The sequence below is a fragment of the Diabrotica undecimpunctata genome, chromosome 1 (genome assembly GCF_040954645.1).
Source record: "Diabrotica undecimpunctata isolate CICGRU chromosome 1, icDiaUnde3, whole genome shotgun sequence".
Lineage (NCBI taxonomy): Eukaryota > Metazoa > Arthropoda > Insecta > Coleoptera > Chrysomelidae > Diabrotica > Diabrotica undecimpunctata.
In genome coordinates this window covers 147,535,909-147,563,811 of record NC_092803.1, presented here as the reverse complement: position 1 = coordinate 147,563,811, position 27,903 = coordinate 147,535,909, and the positions used below count along the sequence as shown (strand labels likewise).

The following is a 27,903-nucleotide window of genomic DNA, read 5'->3' as shown; positions in this document are numbered from 1 at the left end:
ATGCAGTCTAGTTATTTGCAGTTTGTTACATGTGAGACAAATTTTGGCTTAAATGTAGCGAATAACGTAAATATGTTTATGTGGCTTTCATCGATTACGAAAAGGCTCTTGATAAGCTACAGCATGGAATGCTTTGAACATATTTAGAACCAAAGCATCGATGGTAGAGACCTACGTATTATAGAAAAGCTCTATTGGATACAGTCGTACCAGCCGATGAATTTTACATTCAAATAGGCATCAGACAGAGATGCATTCTATCCCCGCTGTTAATATATACAGTAGAACAGGAATCTCGTGAGAAGGTGGAGCTTCCAGTGCGCAGAGAGAGAAAGTTTGCCAGAAAAGAATGGAATTTCCCCGAACATTACAAACATTGTAATGTAAATGAAAGTAAATCACCGCCGCTACATACTTCTTGGTTGATAAGAGTGTTTAAATAACATGACTTATTTTCAATGATATGTGTGGATGGAACCTCATTGTTCCAATAACAATTATGTTCTTGCAAAGCAATAACTTTGCTTATTTGGTAAACCTAAATTATGTCATAAAAAATAAATAAAAATCATTAAAACTTCCTTTTTCATAAAGGCTAACACATTAGCAATTATTTCTCGACTTTGACTATTACCAGCCCGTCCGGATAATTTGCTCTTAAACTCCATGCTATAATATTAAATAACACTAATTTAGGTATATGTATCTACTTTTTTATTTTACAATTATTTCCTTACTTTTACAGTTTTTAATTTTAACAGTGTTCTTAAAAGAACTTTAGCATAAAATGAATAAAACTAAAATAATTAAAACAAAATACACAAATACAATGCGTAAAATCACAACAAAATCAAATTTAAAAAACGCGAGTAAAAGAAACAATGCAATAGTGAAAAAATATCCAGCACATCACTGCATAACGCTTATTGCAAGAATGGCTTCTGAACTGATCAATAATCTTAGAAATTCTGATGACACTGTTATTTTATGCGACAGTCTCCAGGGCATTCAAGAGTTATTGGATTGCGTAAACACAACAAGAAGAGAAATGGGCCTAAAAATGAACCCTTCTAAGACAAAATTTATGATATTTAGCCGCCAACTCCACAACAACGTTTCCCTATAGATAGATCAACAAAACATTGAGATATTTACTTCCTTCAGATATCTGAGATACATTACAGTCCAACTAGACACAAGTAAACAGATCAAATGCAGAATTGAAGAAGCTCCTACAAGGTTTCTAAAAATGCAATCATCCTTCTGTATCCACACCTTAAATCTAAAATTATGTCAAAAAATGATCGAATGCTATATTTGGTCAGTGTTTTTGACATGGCACTGATACCTGGACTTTGAAGGCTGATATAATTAATCGTCTAGAAGCCTTTGAAATGTGGTTGCATAGAACAGTGCTCCGAATGCTCTGGACTGTGATGCAGACAAACAACGCTGTGTTAAATAAAGCAAATGCCGTTCGTGATTTGCTGAAAACTATTAAAATAGGAAAAATTTTATACCTAAGGCATGTTCTTAGAGGAGACTGGTACAGAATCCTTCAGGTTATCATAAAAGATAAAATGGAGGGCCACAGAGGAATTGGAAGGAAGCAGATGCCATGGCTCAAGAACATTCACGAATGAACAAAAATATGCAGTGCTGAACAACTATTCTGATTAGCTGAAGACTAAATAACTCATCAATTTAATTTCCAACATTAGGAGGACCCCACTAATAACGTTTTTCACCAGTGTGTGTTGTTAAATGCTGTTTAAAATGGCTTGTTCTAGTAAACTGCTTTAAACAAATTTCACACTTAAAAGATTCTTCTCCAGTGTACACTCTCATATGCGTTTTCAAATTACCTGACAGACTAAATTGCTTAAAACAAATTCCGCACTCATAACGTTTTTTCTCCAGTGTGTGTTGTTAAATGTGTTTTCAAATTACCTGCTTGACTAAATCGCTTAAAACAAATTTCAGACTGATAACGTTTTTCTCCAGTACGAGTTCTCAAATGTTTTTTCAAGTTACTTACTTGTATTATTAAACTGCTTAAAACAAATTTCACGTTTGTAATATTTTTCTCCAGTGTGCCCTCTAATATGCGTTTTCAAATTACCTGCTTGACTAAATTTCTTAAAACAAATTCCGCACTCATATCGTTTTTCTCGTGTGTGTTGTTAAATGCTGTTTCAAATGAATTTTCATAAGAGATTGTTCAGAAAACTGCTTAAAACAAATCTCACAATCATCAAGATTTTTCTCGAGTGTGCACTCTTAAATGTGTTTTCAATGAACCTGCCTGAGAAAACCGTTTAAAACAAATTTCACACTTGTACGGTTTTTCTCCAGAATGCGTTCTCAAATGAGTTTTCAAAGAAACTGCGTGAGAAAACTGCCTAAAACAAATTTCACACTTGTAAGATTTTTCTCCAGTGTGCACTCTCATATGCGTTTTCAGATTACCTGCTTGACTAAATTGCTTAAAACAAATCTCGCACTCATAAGATTTTTCTCCAGTGTGGACTTTTAAGTGTGTTTTCAATGAACCTGCCTGAGAAAACTGTTTAAAACAGATTTCACACTTATAAGATTTTTCTACAGTGTGCACTATCAAATGCGTTTTCAAAGTACTGGCCTCATTAAACTGTTTTAAACAAATTTCACACTTGTACGGTTTTTCTCCAGGATGCGTTCTCAAATGAGTTTTCAGAGGAACTGCGTGAGAAAACTGCTTAAAACAAAATTCAGTCTTGTAAGATTTTTCTCCAGTGTGCATTCTCATATGCTTTTTCAGATTACCTACTTGACTAAATTGCTTAAAACAAATTTCACACTTATAAGGTTTTTCTCCAGTGTGCACTCTCATATGCTTTTTCAAAGTACCTGCTACACTAAATTGCTTAAAACAAATTTCACACCCATAACGTTTTTCTCCACTGTGTATTGTTAAATGCTGTTTCAAATAGCTTGTTGAAGTAAACTGCTTTAAACAAATTTCACACTTGTAAGGTTTTTCTCCAGTATGACTTCGCAAATGTTTTTTCAAGTTACTTGTATTATTAAACTGCTTAAAACAAATTTCACATTTGTAAGGTTTTTTCCCAGAATGTACTCTCAAATGTGTTTTCAAATTAGTTTTGTAAGAAAACTGTTTAAAACAAATTTCGCACTTATAAGGTCTTTGTCCCGCCGCAATTTTCATCGTTTTATTTAATGTTTTGACTTCAGAGAGTTGACTCATATAATTTTCTTCGTAAGATGAATCTCCAATAATTAGTGTCTCCATATTTTCCATTTTTTGTTCATCTTGGATATCACCTAAAATACAAACCACATGATATAAATATTTGAGTATAAGGAAAAATTAATGTAATAATCAAATTAGAGCATTATAAAGTTTAAGATAGAAGTAGTAAATAATATAAATATGTTTTAGAAATTTTTGTTTATGTTTTCTTTATGTGTAATGGTATCACCAAATCGTGGATGTAAGATTAAAAATAAATGCTAATTTTCATCGTCGAGGGTGGTTTAAAATCTCATCAACAGAAGGAATCCAACGTAATGTGGTCCAGGTCAACGTGGTTGGGTCTGAAATCAAGTCATCCATCTAATACTGTAATAATCCAGTTCCATTTGTTCTATATTGTACCATTTTTCATACATAAATTATGTCACAAAAAATAAATAAAAATCATTAAAACTTGTTTGTTAATAAATTCTGAGACTCTGTAAATTGTACTTTCGAAAACACCTGTCACTGCTGCCACACGCTCCTTTATGCGATGATGAGGTATTGTGCCACATTCTTCAGCTTCCTTTTTCATAAAGGCTAACACATTAGCAATTATTTCTCGACTTTAACTATTACCAGCCTGCGCGGATAATTTGCTCTTAAACTCCATGCTATAATATTAAATAACACTAATTTAGGTATATCTACTTTTTTATTTTACAATTATTTCCTTACTTTTACAGTTTTTAATTTTAACAGTGTTCTTAAAAGAACTTTAGCATAAAATGAATAAAACTAAAATAATTAAAACAAAATACACAAATACAATGCGTAAAATCACAACAAAATCAAATTTAAAAAACGCGAGTAAAAGAAACAATGCAATAGTGAAAAAATATCCAGCACATCACTGCATAACGCTTATTGCAAGAATGGCTTCTGAACTGATCAATAATCTTAGAAATTCTGATGACACTGTTATTTTATGCGACAGTCTCCAGGGCATTCAAGAGTTATTGGATTGCGTAAACACAACAAGAAGAGAAATGGGCCTAAAAATGAACCCTTCTAAGACAAAATTTATGATATTTATCCGCCAACTCCACAACAACGTTTCCCTATAGATAGATCAACAAAACATTGAGATATTTACTTCCTTCAGATATCTGAGATACATTACAGTCCAACTAGACACAAGTAAACAGATCAAATGCAGAATTGAAGAAGCTCCTACAAGGTTTCTAAAAATGCAATCATCCTTCTGTAACCACACCTTAAATCTAAAATTATGTCAAAAAATGATCGAATGCTATATTTGGTCAGTGTTTTTGACATGGCACTGATACCTGGACTTTGAAGGCTGATATGATTAATCGTCTAGAGGCCTTTGAAATGTGGTTGCATAGATCAGTGCTCCGAATGCTCTGGACTGTGATGCAGACAAACAACGCTGTGTTAAATAAAGCAAATGCCGTTCGTGATTTGCTGAAAACTATTAAAATAGGAAAAATTTTATACCTAAGGCATGTTCTTAGAGGAGACTGGTACAGAATCCTTCAGGTTATCATAAAAGATAAAATGGAGGGCCACAGAGGAATTGGAAGGAAGCAGATGTCATGGCTCAAGAACATTCACGAATGGACAAAAATAGCAGTGCTGAACAACTATTCTGATAAGCTGAAGACTGTGAATAACTCATCAATTTAATTGCCAACATTAGGGAGACCTAAAGTCGCACAGAAAGAAGAAGATGAATGAATTAAATTGGAAACTGCTAGAATTAAGGAATTAGCAAAAAGAATTTAAGGTTTGCATTTTTCTATGTAGTTTAAAATCATAGGCTGTGTCAAATTATTTAAAAGGTATTTCTCCAGTGTGTAAACTCACTATAAAGTTTCATATTAGATACTTGAAAAGAAAACTGCTTAAAACAAATCACACTTGGTGTTCTTCACTGTGCACTTTCAAATGTATTTTCAAAATATTTTTGCTAGAAAACTGCTTAAAACAAATTTCACACTTGATAAGATTTTTCTTCAGTGTGCACTCTCAAATGTGTTGTCAAAGTACTTGCATCATTAAACTGTTTTAAACAAATTTCACACTTGTACGGTTTTTCTCCAGTATGTGTTCTCAAATGTGTTTTCAAAGAAACTGTCCGAGAAAACTACTTAAAACAAATTTCACGCTTGTAAGATTTTTCTCTGTTATCAATGCTATGAAAAATGCAACATCGTCCGGTCCCTCTATTAAAATTAATAGACTAAGGTGGCTAGGACAACTTGAAAGAATGGACACTGGAAACTCCCAAAGACAGATATTATATCAAGAGCCAGTAGGAACCTGGAAGAGAGGCAGGCCAAGATCTAGATTTAAAACGCAAGTCGAAGATGACTTGAGGAATCTAGGGGTCAGAAATTGGAAAGCCAGGGCGAAAGATAGGGGGGAATGGAAACTAATTCTTGAACAGACCAAGACCCACCCAGGGTTGTAGAGCCAAAGATGATGACGAAGATTTTTCTCCAGTGTGCACTCTCAAATGTGTTTTCAAATTACCTACTTGACTAAATTGCTTAAAACAAATTTTACACTCATAAGGTTTTTCTCCAGTATGTGTTCTCAAATGTTTTTTTCAACTACTTCTAGTAATAAACTGTTTTAAACAAATTTCACATGTGTAAGGTTTTTCCCAGTATGCACTCTCATATGTGTTTTCAATGTACCTGCTTCACTATATTGTTTTAAACAAATTTCACCCTTGTAAGGTCTTTCCCCAGTATGGACTCTGAAATGTGTTTTCAATGTACCTGCTTCACTAAATTATTTTAAACAAATTTCACACTTATAAGGTTTTTCTCCAGTATGAGTTCTCAAATGTTTTTTCAAGTCACTTGTAGTATTAAACTGCTTAAAACAAATTTCACATTTGTAAGGTTTTTTCCCAGAATGTACTCTCAAATGTGTTTTAAAAAAACATTTGTAAGAAAACTGTTTAAAACAAATTTCGCACTTATAAGGTCTTTGTCCCGCCGCAATTTTCATCGTTTTATTTAATGTTCTTCCTACAGAGTGTTGACTCATATAATTTTCTTCGTAAGATGAATCTCCAATAACTAGTGTCTCCATATTTTTCATTTTTTGTTCATCTTCGATATAACATAAAATTCAAACCAACTATGATATAAATATTTGCGTATAAGGAAAAATTTATGCAATAATCAAATTAGAGCATAATAAAGTTTCTGACAGCAGAAGTAGTAAATGATATAAATATGTTTTAGAAATCTATGTTTATGTCTTCTATATGTGTAATAGTATCACCAAGTCGTTAATGTAACATTTAAAAATAATGCTAATTTTCATCCTCGAGGGTGCTTTAAAATTCCATCGACAGGATTAATCCAACATAATGTGGCCAAGGTTGACGTGGTTGGAAATAGAATTAAATATTGTCAAGTTGACGTTCTCACAATGAGAATACCGTCATCAAGCCATTGTCCATTGTTTCTGCTTCCACTGACGAAGGGTAGATTTTAAACACATTTTAAAGTTTGCTTGTATATCACAGATGCGTATTTCTTCGGTATTCTTTGATCGAGAGTGACTTTAGGATATTCTGCGCGTTAAATAAACAGAATATGTTCGTTTATGTTTTGTTTATACCGAGTTGGGTGAACAATTTTTGAAGAGAATTATTCGTCAAATTTGTAATGGATTTTCGTTTTTCGTCTTTTTTATAGGAAAATGTGTAGTATTGTGGCAGTTAATTGTGCAGTAAGTGAAGTGAGGTTTGGAAGAAATTTTATAGAGAGCAGACGCGGCGTGGGTCGGCGTTAAGAAACCGGCCTATTTGTTGTAAAAAATTGAACTCGAATGTAATGTGTCATGCTTTGAAAGAGTAATCACTGTTTTTGTTTTTATGCCGTCTCTCACCTAAGAGATTTGTAAAACGGCGTTTCCAACAACTTAGAAGGATACCCACATGGTTCCATTGTATCTGAGTTTTTCAGAAGCCGAGTTTCAAAATTTGCGTCCCAGTGAACAGCTTCCATCTGCATTTTGTTTGTCCCAAGTCATTCTAGGTAATTCGAAGTGTGAGATGCAGTTTCTTGCGTTGCAGTGAATTCGAGTGCAGTTCCAACCTCAGAATTTTTAAAGAAAAAAAATAACATTTAGTGAAATTCAGGTAACTTTTTGTTGAACTTTTAAAATGAAAATAGATATTTTTCATCAATAATTGCTTTCATGACAAGTTAAGAAATTGTAATAAGTAAAATTATAAATGTTAGAGTGTGGCCTAGTTGTCATATATTAATTATTCTCAAGTTTTAAAATTTAATATTGACATCTGACAGCTAGCTTTATTTTCTCGACAATTGACACATACCTAATCATAAGTTTTAAAAAAAAAAGGTTAACCTCTATGCATAGTTCCATTTAAAAAGATATTTTTCATTTGTAATCATTTATTTCTGCTACAAAATATTGCCCATTAACAATAATTGTAAGTTCTTATAGTATCTCCAACTTCTAAAGTTTGTAAACCGATAGTAACATAGTAAGTTTGTTTTTTGTTATTTCGTATTACTATTTATATTTGTAACTGTTTGTGGTGAGACAACAATATATATGTAATTTTTTTTCCTAAAAACAAAGAGTATTTTTTTTTTTAAAAAGTTTCTAACCCTTTTTTATATTTTTAGAAAGGAAGAGCCCTTCTTTCATCCAGCAAGAAGATTCTTCTAAGCGACGTCCTTATCTTAAATAGCTTAAGAACCTTCTTGTATTGTATTTGTCCAGGAGATTCATGTAAGTACCCCTTTTTGTTTAATTTTTGCAGTTACCGCATTTCAGCTCCCCTCGTCATTTATTTATCCACGACCCAGCTCTCCAAAAAAGCTCTTAGTAGCCGTTCGCAAACGTTTCAGTTTGTTTTGCTTACACACAAATTGTTGTAGATAACCAGAACACAGCAAAAGGAGTCTGTTTTCTCGAGGCTATAAGCCTATGATGAGAAATGAAAAGGATGTAGCACAGGGGCGGACTAAGGCCTAGTCAACCGAGGCACGGCCCCTAGACATTTTTGGGGCATAAAAATTAGGTATTTATTTTTTATAATTAATTATGCATTCGTGTGCTACTCTACATCTGCAACTGTCGATGTGTCTAAATACGATAGAGTCTCGCGCCTATCAAGTTTAAAAAGTCAAATGTAGCTATTTAAATCAGTCTCCTGAACGTTACATATTGTATCTTATGTGAGTTTTGATTGAAAATTGTGCAATTAAGACTTAAGTCCTAGACTTGATTGCAAATAGATTGTTTTGGATTCATAGTTAATACTTTGTAAAATTCCTAAATATAGAAAACCAATCATCAGTCACTTCTGCTACGTCAGAATCTGGCACACCACAAACACCTTCACTATTCAAAAATGAAACGAAGGCAAAAAATCCAAAAAGAGGCGGTTATTATCTTCAAGCTTTCAAGAAATATATCGCTGCAAATTACTAAGTAGATGCGGAAAAAGTTGCACCGTTCATTAAAAAATATTTAAAAGCTGCAGTTGCTACTGGATCGTAAATAAAAGGAAAAGGAGCATCAGGATCTTCAAGTTAGTGTCATTGTGTTCTGGATCTACAAAGCCTAGTTCAGGAGAAAAATGAAAGCTGGAGGAACAACAAACAGAAAAAACTGCTACCGCCGCCAAACGTTCTGCTACCAGCAAAAAAGGCAAAATCTGTAAAGAAAGTGCCTAAGGCTAAAGAAGTATCATCAAAGACAGAGAAAAGCCGACCAAGGCGAAGAAAGTTAAAAAGAAGTCAGCTTCTAAAACTTCGTCATCTTCATCCCTAGTTCTGACTTTCGCAGAGGCCAAAGTAAAAACACTAACCAAAGCGAAGAAATCAAATAAAGGTAGTCCTACGAAAAAACCATAGGCATCTAAGCCAAAAACCGCCAAGGCTACCGCAAGTTGACCAAAAGGCTAGAAAAGCTGCTGCTCCTAAGAAAAAGTAATTGGACTAATTAATATCTTTGTATAAATTATATACATAAATTGTGATTGTGATATTGAGTAAAATAAATTTAATTGAACATCATTTTCTTCTTTCTTTTTAGTACATAGTCATTAAAATTCCTATAAAAATTTAAGTGGTGTTAAAAAATAAAACAAACATCAGATCAAGATAAAGTGGCAAAACAAATGAAAAGAAGTTGGAAAATTTCTTAGCCAGGGATATAGAACAATTACAACAATCGTCATCAAGCAGTTCCGATCGTAAAGATGAAATAAAAGAAGAAAATATAAATTTAAAGTCATCCCAAAGTAACAGACGCCATGCGAGAGTATTATATAAAAAATCCACTTAAATCAATAAATGAATCTTTGGAATCATCTTATATTAGATGTAACGAAGCAAAAGGGAGCCATCCAGGGTGTAAAGCTCTATAAGGAAAGTGGCCAGACTGTGGGCAAGCTGTGCCCTGAGACTGAAGAGAGTAATTGTCTGCAGGTGTTATATATTTATCTGTGTTGAAAACAATGATATATGAAAACTTTCAGTACAATTGCCAATAGCAATTATTAACATTGTCGAGAGGTCCTGATGTGTGCCAAAATGCTTAGTAGCCCCAATCTAACAGCATACAGTGACAATAATCAGCTCTATTGACTTTTAATGCAAATCTCAACACATTCAATATCGTGGCATAAAGATGGTTGTGCACACACAGAGGTGCCACAGTGACAGTGGAACTTCTGAGTAACTTTTTTAACCGGAATTAGAAGAATGACACACTCGATAGGATTTGTGGAATGTAACAGAATTGTCCTCAAAATATCAAATAATGTACTTGATAACAATGGCTAAGAAGTACAAACCAGCCTCTACAAAGTATCATAAAAGATAAAATAAAATATATTCAATATTGCAGGATAGTTCTTTTATATTTTTCAATAAAACATAACAAAAGTAAATATAATTATAATGGTATATAAAATATTACAAATTCTTAAACACTATGTGGACTATTTATAATCTGTAACTAATGTTGCTGACATTTATCACAAATACTGTAAATCAGATTATTTGTCTTTTTCTGTGGTTCATATTTCTTTTTTTAACAACATATCATTTAACAAAATTTGTAATATTCTCTTGTGCTCTGAAATTGTATTTCAGATCAAAATTATATTAGCTGGTAAAATATTAATTCTTGTAAATTAACATGGGAGGACTTAAATATACCTATTGTTACTAACCTTCTTCAGTTTTTTGATCTTCTTCAAATGGGTTAAGTTTATTTCCATGTTGTCCTATTTCAGTTTTTATGGAACATTTATTTAAGTCCAAATAATCATAAGTGTTATGTGTACTTTGCCTATTAGATTCCTCCTGGATTTCACATTTAAAGCCTCCCAAAAGAGCATCATCCAACTCGTTAGACTCTATCTCTATCTCTACTTTACACATTGAACCGCTAATTTCTTGTTTTACTTCCATTTGCTTACACTAGATTTTATGTATACAAATATTTATACTCAAAAAGTGAAATTACTATAAAAATTGAATTTTCTTCGGTGCTGTGGCAGATTGACAGTTAACCTCCAGCCACACATGGGTTGACTGTGCTACCACAGTATAGACAACAACACAGTATTCGCTGTGAGCCGATGAGTAGAGGGGATATGACAGTTTTCACCAGCGCTGTTAGTGGCAGTTTTCTGCATTTAACTTGTAAATTTTCAATTAATGGCGAATATGGATTTTTCAAAAAAAAAAAGATATAGCAGCTGTTGTATTGATACATGTAAAAATACTGGGTATAACAGTGATTGTAAATTTTATTCATTTCCTGTTGCCAAGCATAAAACAGTTCAAAGAGAAAAGTGGATTATTGCTATCAATAAGAAAAAGTAAGTAAATAACCTATAATACAAACAACATAATATTTCTATGGTGTAAAATAAAAAAATAATTGATTTTGTAGCGAGGATAGATCATTATGGACTCCAAAAAGTCATCATTTAATTTGCAGTGATCATTTTCTTGGAGGAAGAAAATCTGATGCAGAAAAGAGCCCTAGTTATGTACCTGAGGCCTGGATGCAGCTATTATATTTCGAAACATTGCGTACATGCCCAGCATCAACTAAATCTTTCCCCTTTTTTGGTGTAACTGGTTGATATGGGATATCATGTGATATAGACTTAAATCCAGTGTAATGTTTAATATCCATTTTGATAAAATTCAAACAAATTGATATCTAAGTACTAAGGCCTACGCACACAAAAAATAACGCTGAGCAAAAACAGTAAACAGAATGAAAAATGAAAACAAGAGGTGTAAACTGGATTTTGACAGATCCGATATACGATGACACGAAATACGAAATTTTTTGTACGAATATATTTGATTGTCGTATCCGACATTTTTTGACATAATATATGTCATAATATATGTATCATGTGTCAGATTATTGGATGGATTAATAATTATTTCAATTAATTGTCAATAAATGTTAGCTGTTTTGTTTGATAATATAATATATATTATATTGAGCTACGTTCTCGTCGTTTTTGCCTCACATAGTGTAGAAGACCCAAAAGCAACACTTTATGTATTGCATTTATATAATAATTAGGTCTTTGTTCCATTTTAAATATATTTCAAATAGTAAACATAAACACTCCACAAAAGTAAGTAAGGTAAGGTAACCTTTAACCTTTAAATATTTTCACATAAACTTCGTCTTTTTCTCAATGGCCTCTTGCGTAAGTAGTCATCCAGTCGCAGGAACTTATATCTTACATATTATAATTATAATGAATAAAATAAAAAAGCGTAATTACTTTTATTATTCATTCTGTGTATTCGTTCAGTAATCAGTTTACAATAATATTTCAGTTCATAATCTGTGTATTTTGAGATAAATATCTATTTTTCTCGTTTTGTCATATTTCACTTATACCGGTTTTACAAGAAAAGTACAAGTTTCAAACCGCGAGAGAGCGCTACCGGCGAAACTCACAGCCAATAGTTGTTATCTATACTGTGGTGCTACCCATCGAGTTAGAATCTAACTTGATGGTCTCTAGATTCTAACTCGATGGTGCTACCGAAAACCGAAGTGATGGAACGTCGACGGAGAAAAGAAGAAGAGATTAGAGCAGCTGAGGTCTGTCAGAACAGAACATGATCACACGACGAGGTGACAACGAAAAGAACTATTACAGTTTTCTTACTTGTTTTTAGTATGTAGTTTATTGCTAATAAATCAATAAAACAGTTTAAAGTTTGCCCCGACTACTTTGCTTCCCGCAAACAGGCCATATTGGTGACCCCGAGAAAAAAAACTGTAAGTACAACGTTTTATACACAACTATGACAAACACCGACCAAACAATGCCAAACAATATGAATATTACACCGTGCGAAGGCGATGATCACTCATTAATTGCACGGGTAGGCATTAAAGCGCCAAAGTTTTGGCGCACTGAATCAGAACTATGGTTTCTCCGACTAGAAGCGCAGTTTCGACAAGCCAAAATCACAACTGACAACTGTAAATTCGACCATACTGTTGCTAGTTTAAACAGTGAAGTACTTATAGAAGTAGAAGACATAGTAAAGAATCCCACTGCTGGCAATGCCTATATACAATTAAAAACTCGACTTCTCGACAGGTATGGCACCAGCTCAGATGAAAAGATCCACAAGTTGATGGAACTCACTCTGGGTGACCTAAAACCCACTCAACTACTCCATCGAATGCAAGCTTTGGCCATGGATAGCATTAGTACGCAAGTTCTCAAAAATTTTTGGTTGAACCGCCTACCACCTTCAGTTCGAAGCGTTATATCTATTCTTGATGGAGACCTAGAAGAACTTGCTAAGAAAGCCGATACGTACCTGCGGTGTTCCAGTTTTCCAGTCATGGTTGTTACCGAAAGCTCTACCTTAGACAAAACAGTGGCTGCATTGAGTGACCAAGTGAATGCTTTATCCAACAGATTAACTGTAGCTGAAGAAGGGCAACAGATTCAAATGACCAAGAGTACCAAGTCATCATCTGACGAACAGTGTTACTATCATCGAAGATTTGGTGCACAAGCAAAGAAATGTAGACCACCCTGCAATTTTACAAAAAACGATCAAAGGGCGCAGTAATGGCGGCAACCGCAGCCCCTCACATACCATGCCGCCTCTTCATTACCGATAGTGCTCTCCAACTTCAATTTCTTATTGATACAGGGGCAGACCTAAGTGTGCTTCCAGGTAAAATCTGCACTGCGACTCAGCCCAGCACTGTATGCCTGTATTCTGCCACCGGATCGTGCATCCAAACATATGGTCAGAAACAGCTCACACTAAACCTTGGTCTAGGCCAACCTGTAACATGGACATTTGTAGTCGCAGATGTCACCACACCCATACTAGGAGCCGATTTTATGACGTACCATGGCATTAGTGTAGACATGAATAACAAACGACTAGTAAGTCCAAGTATGTCAAGCAGTATTACCTGTGTGTCTCGTCGTGTTAGGGTGCCAGAAGTAGGCTTATCCACTGCCCATCCCTATGATCGTCCAACTGTTGCTATACCAGAGGATACTGAAAGAGTCCAGCACTATATTGAGACTCGAGGTACACCAGTTTTCTCTAAACCACGAAGACTTCCACCAGACTGTCTTCAAGCTGCACGAGCAGAATTCAACGAGCTGATGCAGGCAGGCATTATCCGACCATCAAAGTCATCTTGGGCCAGTCCGCTTCACTTAGTTCAGAAGTCCAATGGACGATGGCGTGCCTGTGGAGATTTCCGCCGTTTAAATGCCATGACGAAACCAGATCGCTACCCTATACCGCACATCCAGGATTTTGCTAACCAGCTACATGGTAAGAAAATTTTCTCTTGCATCGACTTGGTACGTGCTTTTTACCAAATTCCAGTCCACCCGAAGGATGTCCAAAAGACGGCTGTAATAACCCCCTTTGGGCTGTACGAGTTCCTCCGAATGCCGTTCGGTTTGCGAAATGTTGCCCAGACGTTCCAGAGATACCTCGATCACCTTTTTCGAGAATGCTCATATGTGTATGTATACATTGACGATATCTTGGTTGCCTCGGAGACTGAGACTGAGCATGAGCAACACCTGGCATCAATACTTCGAATTCTGGAAGCAAATGGACTCCAAATCAACAAGGATAAATCAAAATTCCGTAAACGTGAAGTAAACTTCCTGGGTGCCACGGTATCCCCAACTGGCGTTCGTCCATTACCGGCTAAAAATGCTGCCAATGAGCCAATGCCACTAACGGAGTTATTGTCTCAGCAAAAGAAAAAGCAGCAAAAACTAACATTAACACCAGCAGCCGCAGCAGCTTTCACCAAGGTAAAAGAACTCTTGGCCGCGTCGACTGAATTGGTCTTTCCAGCACCAAATGCCCAATTGAACATGTCAGTTGATGCCTCAGATGCTGCCATCGGCGGTGTTTTGCAACAGCTTGTAGGTGAACACCTACAGCCCATCGCTTTCTTCTCTCGAAAGCTTTCTAGGACGGAGCGAAACTACAGCACTTATGACCGAGAGTTGCTTGCCATATTCAGTGGCATACATCACTTCCGCCATTTTCTTGAGGGTATGCCGTTTACCATTTATACTGATCACAAGCCTTTACTTGTTTGCCTTCCAACAGCGACATGAGCGGCAGTCTCCACGACAGATACGTCAACTAGAATTTATTGGCCAATTCTCGACCGATATTCGACATATACAGTGCGCAGCCAATATTGTTGCCGATTGTCTCTCACGACCTGAAGTAGACGCTATCACAACACCCATTACTATTGACTATGACCGGCTATCCGAAGCTCAGACTACAGATGAGGGTCTTCAACAGACCCTGAACGATCCTGCCAGTTCCTTACAACTTCAACGCATAGTTCTACCAGATAGCTAGCGGCCTATTTATTATTCAGTCCAAGATGGTCGTATACGAGTTTATGTGCCAACTGTGTTCCAAAGAGATGTTTTCCTGAAGTTCCACACGCAGTCCCACCCAGGGCATGCTGCTACATTACGAATGATTGCTGAACGTTTTGTGTGGCATAACATGAATCGCCAAGTCAAGCAGTGGTCACGAGAGTGCATCCAATGTCAACGTGCCAAAATCGGACGTCACACTGTTACACCTGTGACACCTCTAGGAATGCCAGACGATCGATTCGCACACATACATGTCGACATCGTGGGCCCACTTCCAGCAAATCAGAACTTTCGATACCTGCTCACAATCATCGACCGTTTCACAAGATGGCCAGAGGCCATACCTATCTCGGAGATTACAACCGAAGTTGTCGCGCAGAAGCAGCTGAGGTCTGTCAGAACATGATCACACGACGAGGTGACAACGAAAAGAACTCTTACAGTTTTCTTACTTGTTTTTAGTATGTAGTTTATTGCTAATAAATCAATAAAACAGTTAAAGTGTGCCCCGACTACTTTGCTTCCCGCAAACAGGCCACAGTACAATGAACATAACCTATAGATATATTTGACTTTGACATATTTGATGTTAAATGTAAGCTTAATATACGTCAGTGTTGCCATATACTCAATTATTTCATACTCTCACATATAAAATTAGGGGCACGATTTATATTATATGAAATGACAATTTAAAACAAACAAAAACGTGAAAAATACATATATAATTAAAAGCATTAAAATTATACCTATAAATATTATAAAATAAAATTATATCTTGCATTTAAAAAATACTAATAAAATACCAATAAAATAAAAATATAAATAAAAACCATTAATATTATGCTTAAGGTAAAAATTAATAGTTTAAAAACTTTAAGAACTACAGAATGAAGTAAAGTTAAATAAAAATAAAAAATTAGGTTAAACAAAAGGATACACTAAATATTTAGCTATATTTAAAGTAAAAATACTGTTTTTTTTATGAATGCTTTTTAATCTGAATTCAAAAATTGTGGCTTCTCATAACAAAACATTATATAAAAATTAATGGGAAAATCCCAGTAGTTGGCTGTATACCATCGTTTAAAAAACTTATACAGAAGTAAAACACTTCACATTTGTATTTAGGTATATACCTAAATACAAATGTGAAGTATTTTACTTCTGTATAAGTTTTTTAAAACATTATATATAATTTCGTCAAAGTATCTTTCTATTTTAAAAACTCCTATACTTTATACAAAAAAATGTGGCAACACTGTGACACACAAACATATAATTTGATCAAGGTTAGTAGATGTTAAGTAGGTTGTCTCGTAACTATGTAGGCGAAGCGAGGGGAAGGCAGAATGCTTACGTCACTCATACGACAAAGTCAAATTTGACAGTTGATGGACAGTTGTCTGCACGTCTGAGTCAAGGTTAGTAGATATTTTACTTTAACATCTACTAACCTTGCGTCTGAGTTTAAGTTCACGTTTGTTGTTGTCTCTATTCTATAGTATCATTAGTTCGTTTATTTGTTGTTATTATTTTTAAGTATAGGTATAAGGACAATATTATTTATAGAGACTTATTATTTAGTTATTTGTGTACATAAACACTTGTGAAGTGTGTTTTCGTAACCGTGATATCAAGGTTTGTCATAACAATTATATGTAGTTTTGTACGTTATAATAATGATATATTTTTTAGATGAGATTAGTATATATAGCTTGAAGATTTGTGCTGGAAGGACTAATCATTTTTTTGTATTTTAATCTAATAATAAATTATTTATATTACCTATTGGTTTTTTTTTGCCTACCACTAGATATGATAAAAATGCTGCAAATTCCAGGAAAAAAATAATAAGTAAGTTCCTACATATTTAGTATTTTTGCTTTTGAACTTTTTCTACTGTTTTTTTGGGGTTTTGTGCGAAATAAACTGTTATCTCCATTTAAAACACACAATATTATCACTATAATCAATTCTATTTTTTGTCATCAGACTATTGATTTTAGAAAAAAAAAAATTGATATAATTACTAATATAAGAACCACTTAACATCCCTATACCCAAGAAAATCCCAAAATATATTGCAAAACCTAAGTTTTTGAACCTTATATTAGCATTGAAGCTTATGGCAATTTTAAAAGTGTCGTATGGGTGACGTATTCCCGCCTTTAAAAAGCGAGCATTTGATTGGTCTATAGTTACGAGACAACCTACTTAAATATCTACTAACCTTGTAATGTGATGCCAAGGTTATGTTCATGGTACAATGCAATGACGTATAATATATATTATACGTCATTGGTACAATGAATACACATGATATTGCGCATGACATTTGACAGCTGGCCCAGGAGTGTGACGTATTTAAGATCGCCTGGACCACCTCGAACCCATTATTACAGCTTAACGTACACATTAATTTTTATTAAAATTAATTAATTATGGTTAAAAAATGATCTATTTTTTTAAATGTTTTGTTTTGGTTATAATTGAATAAAAAATATATTTTCAGTAGCGTAAAACCTTTATTTCTCCTAGAGACTCAGGCGAAATATTTATTTTTGTTTTCATACATATACTAATATTATATTATAAGTACTCTTTTTGTATGCAAATCCCTTGAAATTTAAAAATTTTCTGCAGATAAAATACTGTGAATAGGTAAATAGTAATGTAAACATTTGCTTATTCTGATTCACTGTCACTCACTTCCAAGCAGTTTTACTGAAATAAAAACAAAATAGAGTACAATAAAGAAAAATCTGTTTTACAATTCAATATGGTATTTTAGATGAGTTATAATGACATTTAGTAAAATAAAAAATATACACATTACTATAACCTACCGATTATTATATGCAAAATTTACTTATCAAACAATATAATAATATTAAAATAAGACACAAATGAGTTCAAACGCAAAACACAATAAATATCGACTTCAGACTACTTTACACCGGTAAGACAGAAAGCTTGTATAAAAACAAAAGTTCAACAATAATATCGGTTATCAGTGACTATTGCAAATTGCAAGTTATGAGATAATAAATATATTTTAAAGTAACTCAATACTGACTGAGTCATCTATTTTATAATAGAAAAATAATTTAGATATATGCTTACATATGTGTCTTTTTACAAATGGTGTTTAGTTACTGTTTATTCATACTGTATATTATTTTTTTTTGTAAAACTGAAAGTTTTTATTTGCCATTGTATATCTGGTTATGTACCTTTTTCAAAGTACGCTGTGCAATTGCTTGTTGCAATAGTGACAATGAAGATAAAATCTTTAGGTTTCATACATTTCCTAAAGATAGTGTGACCAGAAAACTGTGAATTATATCTTGTTGTAGATAGGATAATTTTAATTGTAATATTGCAAGAATTTGTTCTACACATTTTAAAACTGAAGATTACCAAAGAAATCTACAACAGGAACTTTTAAATGACGTTTCTGAAAAGGGTCCTAGTAGAGGCAGTACTTAGTCTTTATTTGCCTAAATTAACATCGGCTACCCTTTTAACCAACCAAAAGAAACGCATACAAGGAGGCGAACACAGAGAGTCCAAAAAGTATGTTGAGCAGCTTCTTACTACTTCTAGGTCAACGACGTAAGTCTTTATTTTTATTAATTATTAGTCATGAAACCTTAAATGGTTTTTTCATATCGATTTGTTAAGTAAGAAGCTAGCCTCAGCCTGCTATGCAATTTGCAATAAGAACTGTTTCGGAGGAAATCAATTTAGCATCTTCCAAAATAACATATTTTTCTTTGTTAAATCATGTTATAATTATTAAAATATACAATGTTATCATTATTATAAACAATACCAAGATAATTTTATGTGTCAATATTACAAAAGATGTCATTTTAAATGTTGTGCAATATTGTGTGACCTCACTACACTCATATTCGATGGCCAGCTAGCTCATTCGATATAAATAAAGTTGACTTTGTCATTATTTATTTTGATTTTGTGTTTAGTTCAGTAGGTATATATACGTTTACCACTTTTCTGTATCTTTTTAAACATCTGAAATATCGAACTCTAGAGTATAAGTTAATTAACCTGTACCTACGTGTAATAAAAGATAATTAAAACTTGTTTTATAAAGGATATCTATGTTTTATAAAGGATAAATATTATAATAACATAATTTTATCATCTCTTTATAATTACTATAATTAAATTAGCCAAATTATATAAAAAAAAAACTTAAAATTAAAAGTCTTTCCTATACAACTACATTCAAATGTTGCGGGAATAAGCGTTCTTGACTACGTCATGCGCGAAAGCGAACCGATTTTGGAACATTATGTATCATACCGGTGATCATACCTTGTGTACTCATTGTACCATGGGTTATGTTCATTGCCCTAAAATTCAATTTAGCCAAAAATTTATAGAACTAGAATTTATTTAGGATTGGAGGATAAGGCACAGTATGTTGTTATTTATACTGTGGTAGATAGCTGCAGAAGAGTTTGCTGTGGAACTCTGAGGACCTCATCACTTATTTTATATATAAATAACTAAAAAGCACCTAATAGAAAAGAAAAGATTATGTAGAAAAAGACTGGTTGCTACATCCAAGCGAGAAAAGCATGATACTATGACTAACATAATCATAGTACCATGGAGAAATGTTTTATCCTGTGTTGAATTGTCTTTCCTATACTGTCTGGCCCAAGAAGAAGAAATTTCAACATAGTGTTCATTCAATATAAAATAATTTCAATTTAGTTTTATATGGGGATATTCGATTGTCTAGAGCAAGTTGAGAATATCCCCCCTGAATTAGCTGGGCAAATCATCCCCTGGGATATTACCCAATAAAGGAAGAAGAAGAAGAAGAAGAAGAATGCGTGATTATTAATAGGTTATGTGTTATGTTATTGAAATTTCAAATCAAATGTGAAGTAGGTAGATATATGTTTAAAAACGTTAAAGCTTTAAAACATTGTTATAAAATATGAAATCTCAAATAATTTATACATCAAGCAATTCTAATCAAGTTCCAACCGTTGTCGATTGGGGTAAAAATGATTTAATATGCTATGGATCTTGTAATTCTGTATTGGTATATGATCCCAAAGTAAGTCTATTCAAATATTTAACACTCTATAATGGAAAGATTCTCTTTGGAAGCATGGAAGAACATGATCTTGTGGCATGTTCAAGTTAAATTGTATTTAATAAACATCTTGCATTTGTTTTGTTTTTTCGATTTTCACTCCAGAAATCATTTTCAAAAAGATAAAATGTAATTTTTATTACAATCAATTGTGGCTCAATCCCATATTTATTTGATATTTTGTATAGGTATAAGTTTATTTATTTAATATCTAATCAAGATCTCTTAAATTTGTTTATTGCCATTTCTACATACCATACTTTGTATACTTTTGTTTAATTAGCAGCTAGGCAAGATCAGACACACATTATTACATTCTTTGGTATTACTATTACCAAAGAATATAGACGCTTAAGCGTCTATATTCTTTGCTATTACTTCACATAGGTAACAATAAATATAAATGAACAGTTTTATCTCTTTTATGATTGATTAGTATATAGCACTAATCTACTTAAATGTAATTTTGCAGTTTGTTGTGTATTAGAGTATTTCTAATACATAAGTATATAAGTTTTAATATTTAGGAAAATCCAGATGTATCTTTCTTCTTTTGAGAACTATTAGACTTGGATAAGGTCTATTCAAATAGGATAAAATTATATAATCTTAAAATATTTTACTTTTTGTCTTAAGATACATATTAACTATTTTAGTATGGAAGTGGAGGAAAAGTTACCCATATATTAATAAACCATACAAAACGTGTAAATTCTGTAAAATGGTTAAGAGGAAAGAACAATACCCCAGAATATGAAATTATTTCTGGATCTACTGATGGGACATTATGTATTTGGACTTTAATTGGTGATATATACCTGCTAAAAGTACTGAAAGGCCACAGTTCCAATGTCAATATTGTAGATGGCCTCTACAGAGATGACAAAAGTGCTGTTGTAGTAAGTGTATCAATGGATCAAACTGCCAAAATATGGTTGAGGCAAAATTCTCAAGGTAAGAAACAAATATATTAATAATATAATGTTATATATTTATATTAAGCCATAAAAATCATTTGAGGAAGCTGTGAATTTGACATTTAAATAAAGTATGTACTAATCTGTGTTTTACTAAATACTGTGCAAGTATTGGGCAGTTTTCCAGATATAGGTATTGGAGCATAAAAAAAAACATAAATATGAGCAGTAGCCCAATAAACAAATTTTTTATATGGCACATGTCAACTTATTTTTTTTGTATTAATGGCTTTGATTAGGACCACTTTGAGCATAACTTTATTGGATTTATGAATTGAGTGTCATGTTACAGCTTAGCATAATAAATTTATTAGTGTTCCATAGTTACTTTGATATGGACTGTCCAAGTTCTTCACATATGAGCCGTTGAAAACCAGAGTGGTCTAAGTCAGAAATGTTGAAATTCGAGAAACAACGACTTAAAGTTAACATGTTGGCGTTAAATGGGAACATAAAAACTGACTTTGATCAGAATGATTTTCAATAAAAAAAGCTCAAACTTAAGTAATTCCAGCGGAACAATCAGCCAGCAGTCGAAATTTTTATATTTTTTGTTAATATTTTGACTTAGACCACTCTGGCTTTCAATAGGTTCATTATTTTGGAGTAAAGCAAAAAAGTTAGACTTACAAACGATCGTGTATTTTTGTGTATTATATTATTACAAATTAAATTTTTATTCATAAAAAACATCGTCGTCTCCATTCGCCACCAAAATATCTTCCAGTGGACCTACTTCTGCAGTGTTGTTTCCATTTACGGATAAATTTTTGAAAAAGTCGTGATGAATGGGCGGTATAAACGCCAAAAGATCTTCCATATCCTTTTTTTTCTTAATCGTAACTGGTATTGGAGCTTCATACAGTTTTGAAAATTCAATATTTTGAAAATTGGCGATACGTCCTTTTCGTACAGGTTGCAAGTTTATGACATCAAAAGGAAACTCCTCATCTAATGTTTCTTTATAAAATATTTTATAGGGATCACTCTTTCTAAATTGTAGCCATTGAATTTTAAGCCACGATACTGGCGCGTTATCTTCACATTTTTCTTTCTTCTGGTAACAGCTGCTTCCAGGTTTTGTGACGATACAAAATTATTTCCGTTCATCTTGCAAACATGATACGGTTTCTTTGTGCGGCACTTCTCAAACACACTGTACCAGTCGTCCGGCACATACTTCACTCTATTCTTTTCGTATTGTTCGATTACACCAAAATCACGATCATTCGGGAGAAAGGAATGTCCGGATACCATAAACTTATGGTCTACCATTTCCAAATTATCGGAATCTGCAATGAGTTTCAACCAAAACAAACACTGTTTAAAGTTCCTATTCTGCCCCCCCACAGGCATCACTAAATGCAATGATGTGTCTTGCGTCCTTTGCATTTTCTAGAACATGCTTTCGAATACAAGATCCTATTTCTTGTGCTCCTCGAGAGGCTATAGTTTCATCCCAGGCATACAGGAACACCTTGTCTTCGTCGCTAAACTCGTGAATACCCAAATTGTACACATACATGTTTCTTTTATAGTAGGCTACAGAGCAAGTCAAAGTTGGAAACGGTAAGGCCTTTTCTAAATAAAACGTGAATGCACACACTCTCCCTTTTTCACGTATGCTTGTAATTTTAGCGTCTTTCAAAGCAGCTCTGGCCTTTTCACTGCGCCGTAAATGCAGCTCGTGTTGTGATTGAAGCACTTTCTTCGTATTCTCGTCCTTTTCCTGGGTCACCTGATTTTTGTATTTGTCACACTTAACACATGTATCTTTTAATGGTACGTGAAAGTGAAGATTGAAATCGCGATGGAAAATTTGTCTGTATAAACTTTCTGACACAGGATCTTCTACACATTTCTCTTTGTACAGGGTATACATTGTACGTACATTGAGCTCTGGATCTAAAAACTTTCTATTAGGATTATGAGCTCGTGTATAATGAGATTCATAAGAAGGAAAGCTGTTTATGTGATCGCGTACTAACTGTATATTTCCTTCAGGAGTTTTATTGCTAGGTGCGTGTTTGCCCCGTAAATCTTCACCAGGAAATGATATCTCCCCCTTTTTTAATGCACGCATTAACCTACCATTACTTATTGCAAAGGTTTCCAAAAAGTACATTTTGCACACTTTATGAGACTCTTTCGGGGTATTTAGGACATAAGTGTAGGATACTGCTTTTTTCTGCCTTGTACCATTTCTTGGACGGTGAGTGGCTGGTTTAGACAATTTTACAATACCAACTAGAAAAGCATTTTGTGCTGAAAAATTAGCTATGTTCCAGAAATTTGTAAAGATAGCTTTCCTTTCTTCCTGAGAAATTTTTTGAATGCATTTGCCCTTGCACGTACACACCCTGTTATGAAACTCTTTCGCTTTTACCACCTTATTAGATGTAGACACATATTGTTCCCCACAGTTTCTTTTTTCTTTTCGAACATTCTTGATGCGTTTACTTGGCTCTCTATTTCGTTTTCTGCCGACGTGCTTGGTAGTTGATCCCAATTTTAACTTCGAACTTTCGTCAACTGAAACAAACGTGCAAATAAAATACTGCTATTCACACATTTGAGGTTATGAAAGGAAATAACAAAATAAACTTACCTCTATCAGAATCAGATTCTGTTGAATCGTCATTGTTTTCTGACTTGTACTCGCCCAATTTTAACTTCGAACGTTTGTCAGCTGAAACAAACGTGCAAATAAAATACTGCTATTCACACATTTGAGGTTATAAAAGGAAATAAAAAAAATAAACTTACCGCTATCACAATCAGATTCTGTTGAATCGTCATTGTTTTCTGGCTCGTACTCGCTATCACTAGCACTAAACGGTTCATTTACAGATTCACTAGAACTCATTTTACTACAAGCAAACGTGACACTTATAAAAAATTCGTGACAGAATTTCTGGCAGAATGGTCCAAGTCAGACTTAGACCATTTTGCCTTAAAACGGCAACCTTCATAGCATTTGACATATATTACAGTAGTGTCATCTGTGAGTGAACGGATGCACTAATATTTTTCAAATTTTGTAGCAAAATAGAACACTGTTAAACAGAATTATATACCGAGAAAACGCGAAACATGAAATTCTTGACTTAGGCCACTCTGGTTTTCAACGGCTCATATGTTGTAACCTCGGAAACTTTTTTTGGATGGTGCTAGAAAGGTCACCAATGGAGACACTGCGGATGGCAGCCAGATGGTTGGTGGAGAGCGAGTCGTGGGTTCGAAACTAGCTTTTGGAACCAGGAATGGGTCCAACGGACGAAATAAGTAAAGATAGTACAGGATAAGATATATTAGAAAATATATGGAAATAAGCAGAAAGATAGATGGGTAAAATTACCAAAGGTAAGATAAGATAGAAACAGGGCACCACTTAATTTTTTTTGGGGTTCAAGGAGAAAATTAAGAAACCTTAAAAAAGAAAAGAGATAAGGAAAGATATTTTGGTTCTGAGACCAAATCCAAGGAAAGATACCAACAGTTAATTATTAAATAAATTTGGTTAACACACTATATAAACAAATAATAAATATATTAGGTGGACTCAGTCCACCTACTTACCTACAAAACTTACCTACTTACCTACAAAACTTAATCAGCCTGATCTTTCTTCTGGTCGAAGGTATAATAATAGTTGAAGGTAAAAAGCAAATATTCAGAGTTATTGTTATATCAGGAAACTTGTTAGGACTCGACAAATTAATTCATACATAAAACAAAAACAATATATTCAACAACACAATGATATATATTATATTTATATATTATATTTAATTTTTATATATAATATATATATATATATATATATATATATATATATAATATATATATATATATATATATATATATATATATATTATATATAATATATATATATATATATATATATATATATATATATATATATATATATATATATATATATATATATATTTAACCACCCGCACTGGTTAAGTTAATTATCTGTTTGCACTACTGTTTAATGATTAACGGGGAGTACAAAGGTCATAATTATTATTTATTCGAATTTATTAGTAGATGATGGAAAATTCACAAGAAAATATTGAATGTTTTTTAAATTGAATGCAAAAATCAGTAAGTACTCTTAACTACAGGTGAAGACATGGATGAATGTAGATTCGCCCAGATAATTGAAAATAATATGATACCATAACCATATCATATTATTCGCCCAGATAATTGAAGATACTATGATTACTTACAGTAAATCTTGATGACTGCTACACTACACTGAAGCTATATACTATACTTGTAGCAATCACTGAAGTTATTTAAATTAAAAGGTACTTTATACCAATATTTAATCTAATATGATATTAGATTGAAAGAACTCAAATATAGAAGTGTATATACACTTTAAAAGAAAATGCACAGAGAACAGAGACGGTAAGATATGAAGAACGTCCTTACGCAAAGACTGTCCCGCCAGAAGTAATGTTCCTCTTAAAATTTCACAAGCTTCCCCCAAAAATAAGGTTAGATATCCCCAACTTAAAAATGACAGGCCAGCCTGGATGGATTTCTAAGAAGGTAAAACGATTCTAACGATATCGAAAATAACGGTACTCTTCTAGCTAGGAACATGATGAAAGATAGATCCTTTCGGATTAAGTTCTCTCAGAAAATTACTATAATGTGCCTTCGACGATATTTACCAAATTTATCAAAAAGAAATCGCCTGAAAATTCCAATAAAATTTCCTAATGGTCAACACGACCAACATGCGTATATATTATTTGCAAATACGGCCATCGGCGTCTCAGCGACAGGGGTAAAAGGATTAAAAATTATTTAACATTTTAATTATAAAAAAAAAATGTTACAATGTAAATAAGTTGCAGAAGAATCATACAAAGGAAAATCTACTTAACTTTTCTTATTGTATATATACTTCATCTAATTTACTTACCGTTGCACGTCATCCGCGTCATAGCCCCTAAGGTCACATGATACCAACACAAAATATTTAGGCGGTAGGTATGTTCTTTTTTAGAATCACTTTGCCGAGTACACTGGCATTACAGCCACTAGACATATTTCATTATATACGCGTAGAAATAATATTTAAAGATTTCTATTAATGTCAACTTAAAGAAATACAAGATAATATGTTTTATTTAATTTGTATAAATGCATTATAAAGCGTTTTTATGGATAACATTTGTTCGGAACACACTGCAACTGTAATCGAACGAATATGATATTTTGGCATAAATAATTGGTAACACTTATTTGACGGTTGCGGCGTTGACACTTTTTGTATTTTATTATTTTGAATTTTAATATAAAATAAAAAAACTTTAATATAAAGTAAAAATATAAAACTTCTTGTTTTATATTTTTACCTATTTAATAAAATCTGTTCTTTTTAGAACAAAATTATTGTGTTTTATTTCAAAAATGCCACGTAAAAATTTAATAAGAATTTATTTTGTTGTATAATCCACTATTGCAATAATTATGTGACCTGTTTGATTTAAAAAGGGATTCAGGATTTTTTTATACTTTGGCAACTATGTCAACTTCGATCTCTGTCAATGATAATGACGTGCAACGGTAAGTAAATTAAATAGACTGTAGTTTTTTTGTTTCTGGTTATAATTGGTTTCAAATGAGTGTAGAGTAATAAATCATGAAGTGTCATAAAATTTGCCTGAATTTCGGTGTCGTCATGGGCGTAGGCAAATGGACGGATGTCAACTTCGTCGTCAAAAATTGATGTACCTCAAAATATCATATTTTGGATATTTTGTGATAACCAATTTTATTTAATTTTTCGATTAACTTATTCTTCAAACTCGTATTCCATTATATGGTCATTAAAGCTAATTACATTTTTATTTATAAAAACAAATTCACTTCCTTACTGAACGAATAAAAGCATTAGAAGAAACTGATAAGGGTATGACGCACCTCCTAATATTACTAAAATAAATCAACATGAAGACTAATAACGCGTAATGAGGTTTTACTTACACTTTCATTATAATCCCTCTTTTATTTTATTATTATCATTCGACATTCGAGTTAGTAATTGTTACTACACCAATTAAACGTACAGTAATATTGTGATATAGAAATAGTGAAAAAGTTATAAAATGGCGACATTTACTCCAAAGAAAAGAGGTGTAAAAAATTCTCCGCTATCTGTTAGTGAAAAAGTTATAATTTTAAATGTATATGATTGCATAAAACACGATCACCCTAGTTTGTCTGTGCAAGAAAGTGTTGAGCGATGTGCCCGAATGACTGGAATTGGACAGTCCACGATTTTTAAATTATTGCGAGAAAGAAAGATATCAGGCCAGTTAAGTCCATGCAAGAGAAAATCAGGAAGACCAATAAAAATCTTAGGTGAAGACACCAAACGTGACATTCGAAGAAAAGTTCATTCGTTTTATTTTAAAAAGGAAATACCCACCCTTGACAAAATACTAATGGAGATAAGCCAAGATAACGATATTCCTTTGATATCCAGAAAACTTTTATGGAAAACTTTAAAAAGTATGAA

At 33.1% G+C, this 27,903-nt stretch overlaps 3 protein-coding genes across 3 annotated transcripts in view; 2 read left to right on the top strand and 1 right to left on the bottom strand.

Annotated features, from left to right (window-relative positions):
- Window positions 1–235: 235 nt before the first annotated feature.
- Window positions 236–10,884, bottom strand: LOC140432335 (uncharacterized). Its single transcript, XM_072520167.1, has 2 exons — window positions 10,506–10,884; window positions 236–3,324 (listed from the first exon to the last, which is right to left on the bottom strand). The coding sequence occupies exons 1-2, from the start codon at window positions 10,744–10,746 to the stop codon at window positions 2,255–2,257; spliced, it is 1,311 nt and encodes a 436-aa protein (XP_072376268.1). The 5' UTR covers window positions 10,747–10,884; the 3' UTR covers window positions 236–2,254.
- Window positions 10,885–12,627: 1,743 nt separating this feature from the next.
- Window positions 12,628–13,413, top strand: LOC140435817 (uncharacterized). The gene has a single exon (XM_072524534.1). The coding sequence runs from the start codon at window positions 12,628–12,630 to the stop codon at window positions 13,411–13,413; it is 786 nt and encodes a 261-aa protein (XP_072380635.1).
- Window positions 13,414–20,108: 6,695 nt separating this feature from the next.
- Elp2 (elongator complex protein 2) overlaps window positions 20,109–27,903 on the top strand; it is a 48,626-nt gene continuing 40,831 nt past the window's right edge. The window contains exons 1-2 of the mRNA XM_072520166.1: window positions 20,109–20,337; window positions 21,033–21,330. Of these exons, the coding sequence (XP_072376267.1) occupies window positions 20,215–20,337; window positions 21,033–21,330 (421 nt within the window). The 5' untranslated portion in view covers window positions 20,109–20,214. The remainder of the gene's footprint in view (window positions 20,338–21,032; window positions 21,331–27,903) is intronic.

Coding starts and splice junctions, on each gene's coding strand:
- LOC140435817 (XM_072524534.1), top strand. CDS start 12,628: ATGACAAACACCGACCAAACAATGCCAAACAATATGAATATTACACCG.
- LOC140432335 (XM_072520167.1), bottom strand. CDS start 10,746: ATGGAAGTAAAACAAGAAATTAGCGGTTCAATGTGTAAAGTAGAGATA. Junction 3,325..10,505: donor AGATCAAAAAACTGAAGAAG/GTTAGTAACAAT, acceptor TTTGTATTTTAG/GTGATATCCAAGATGAACAA.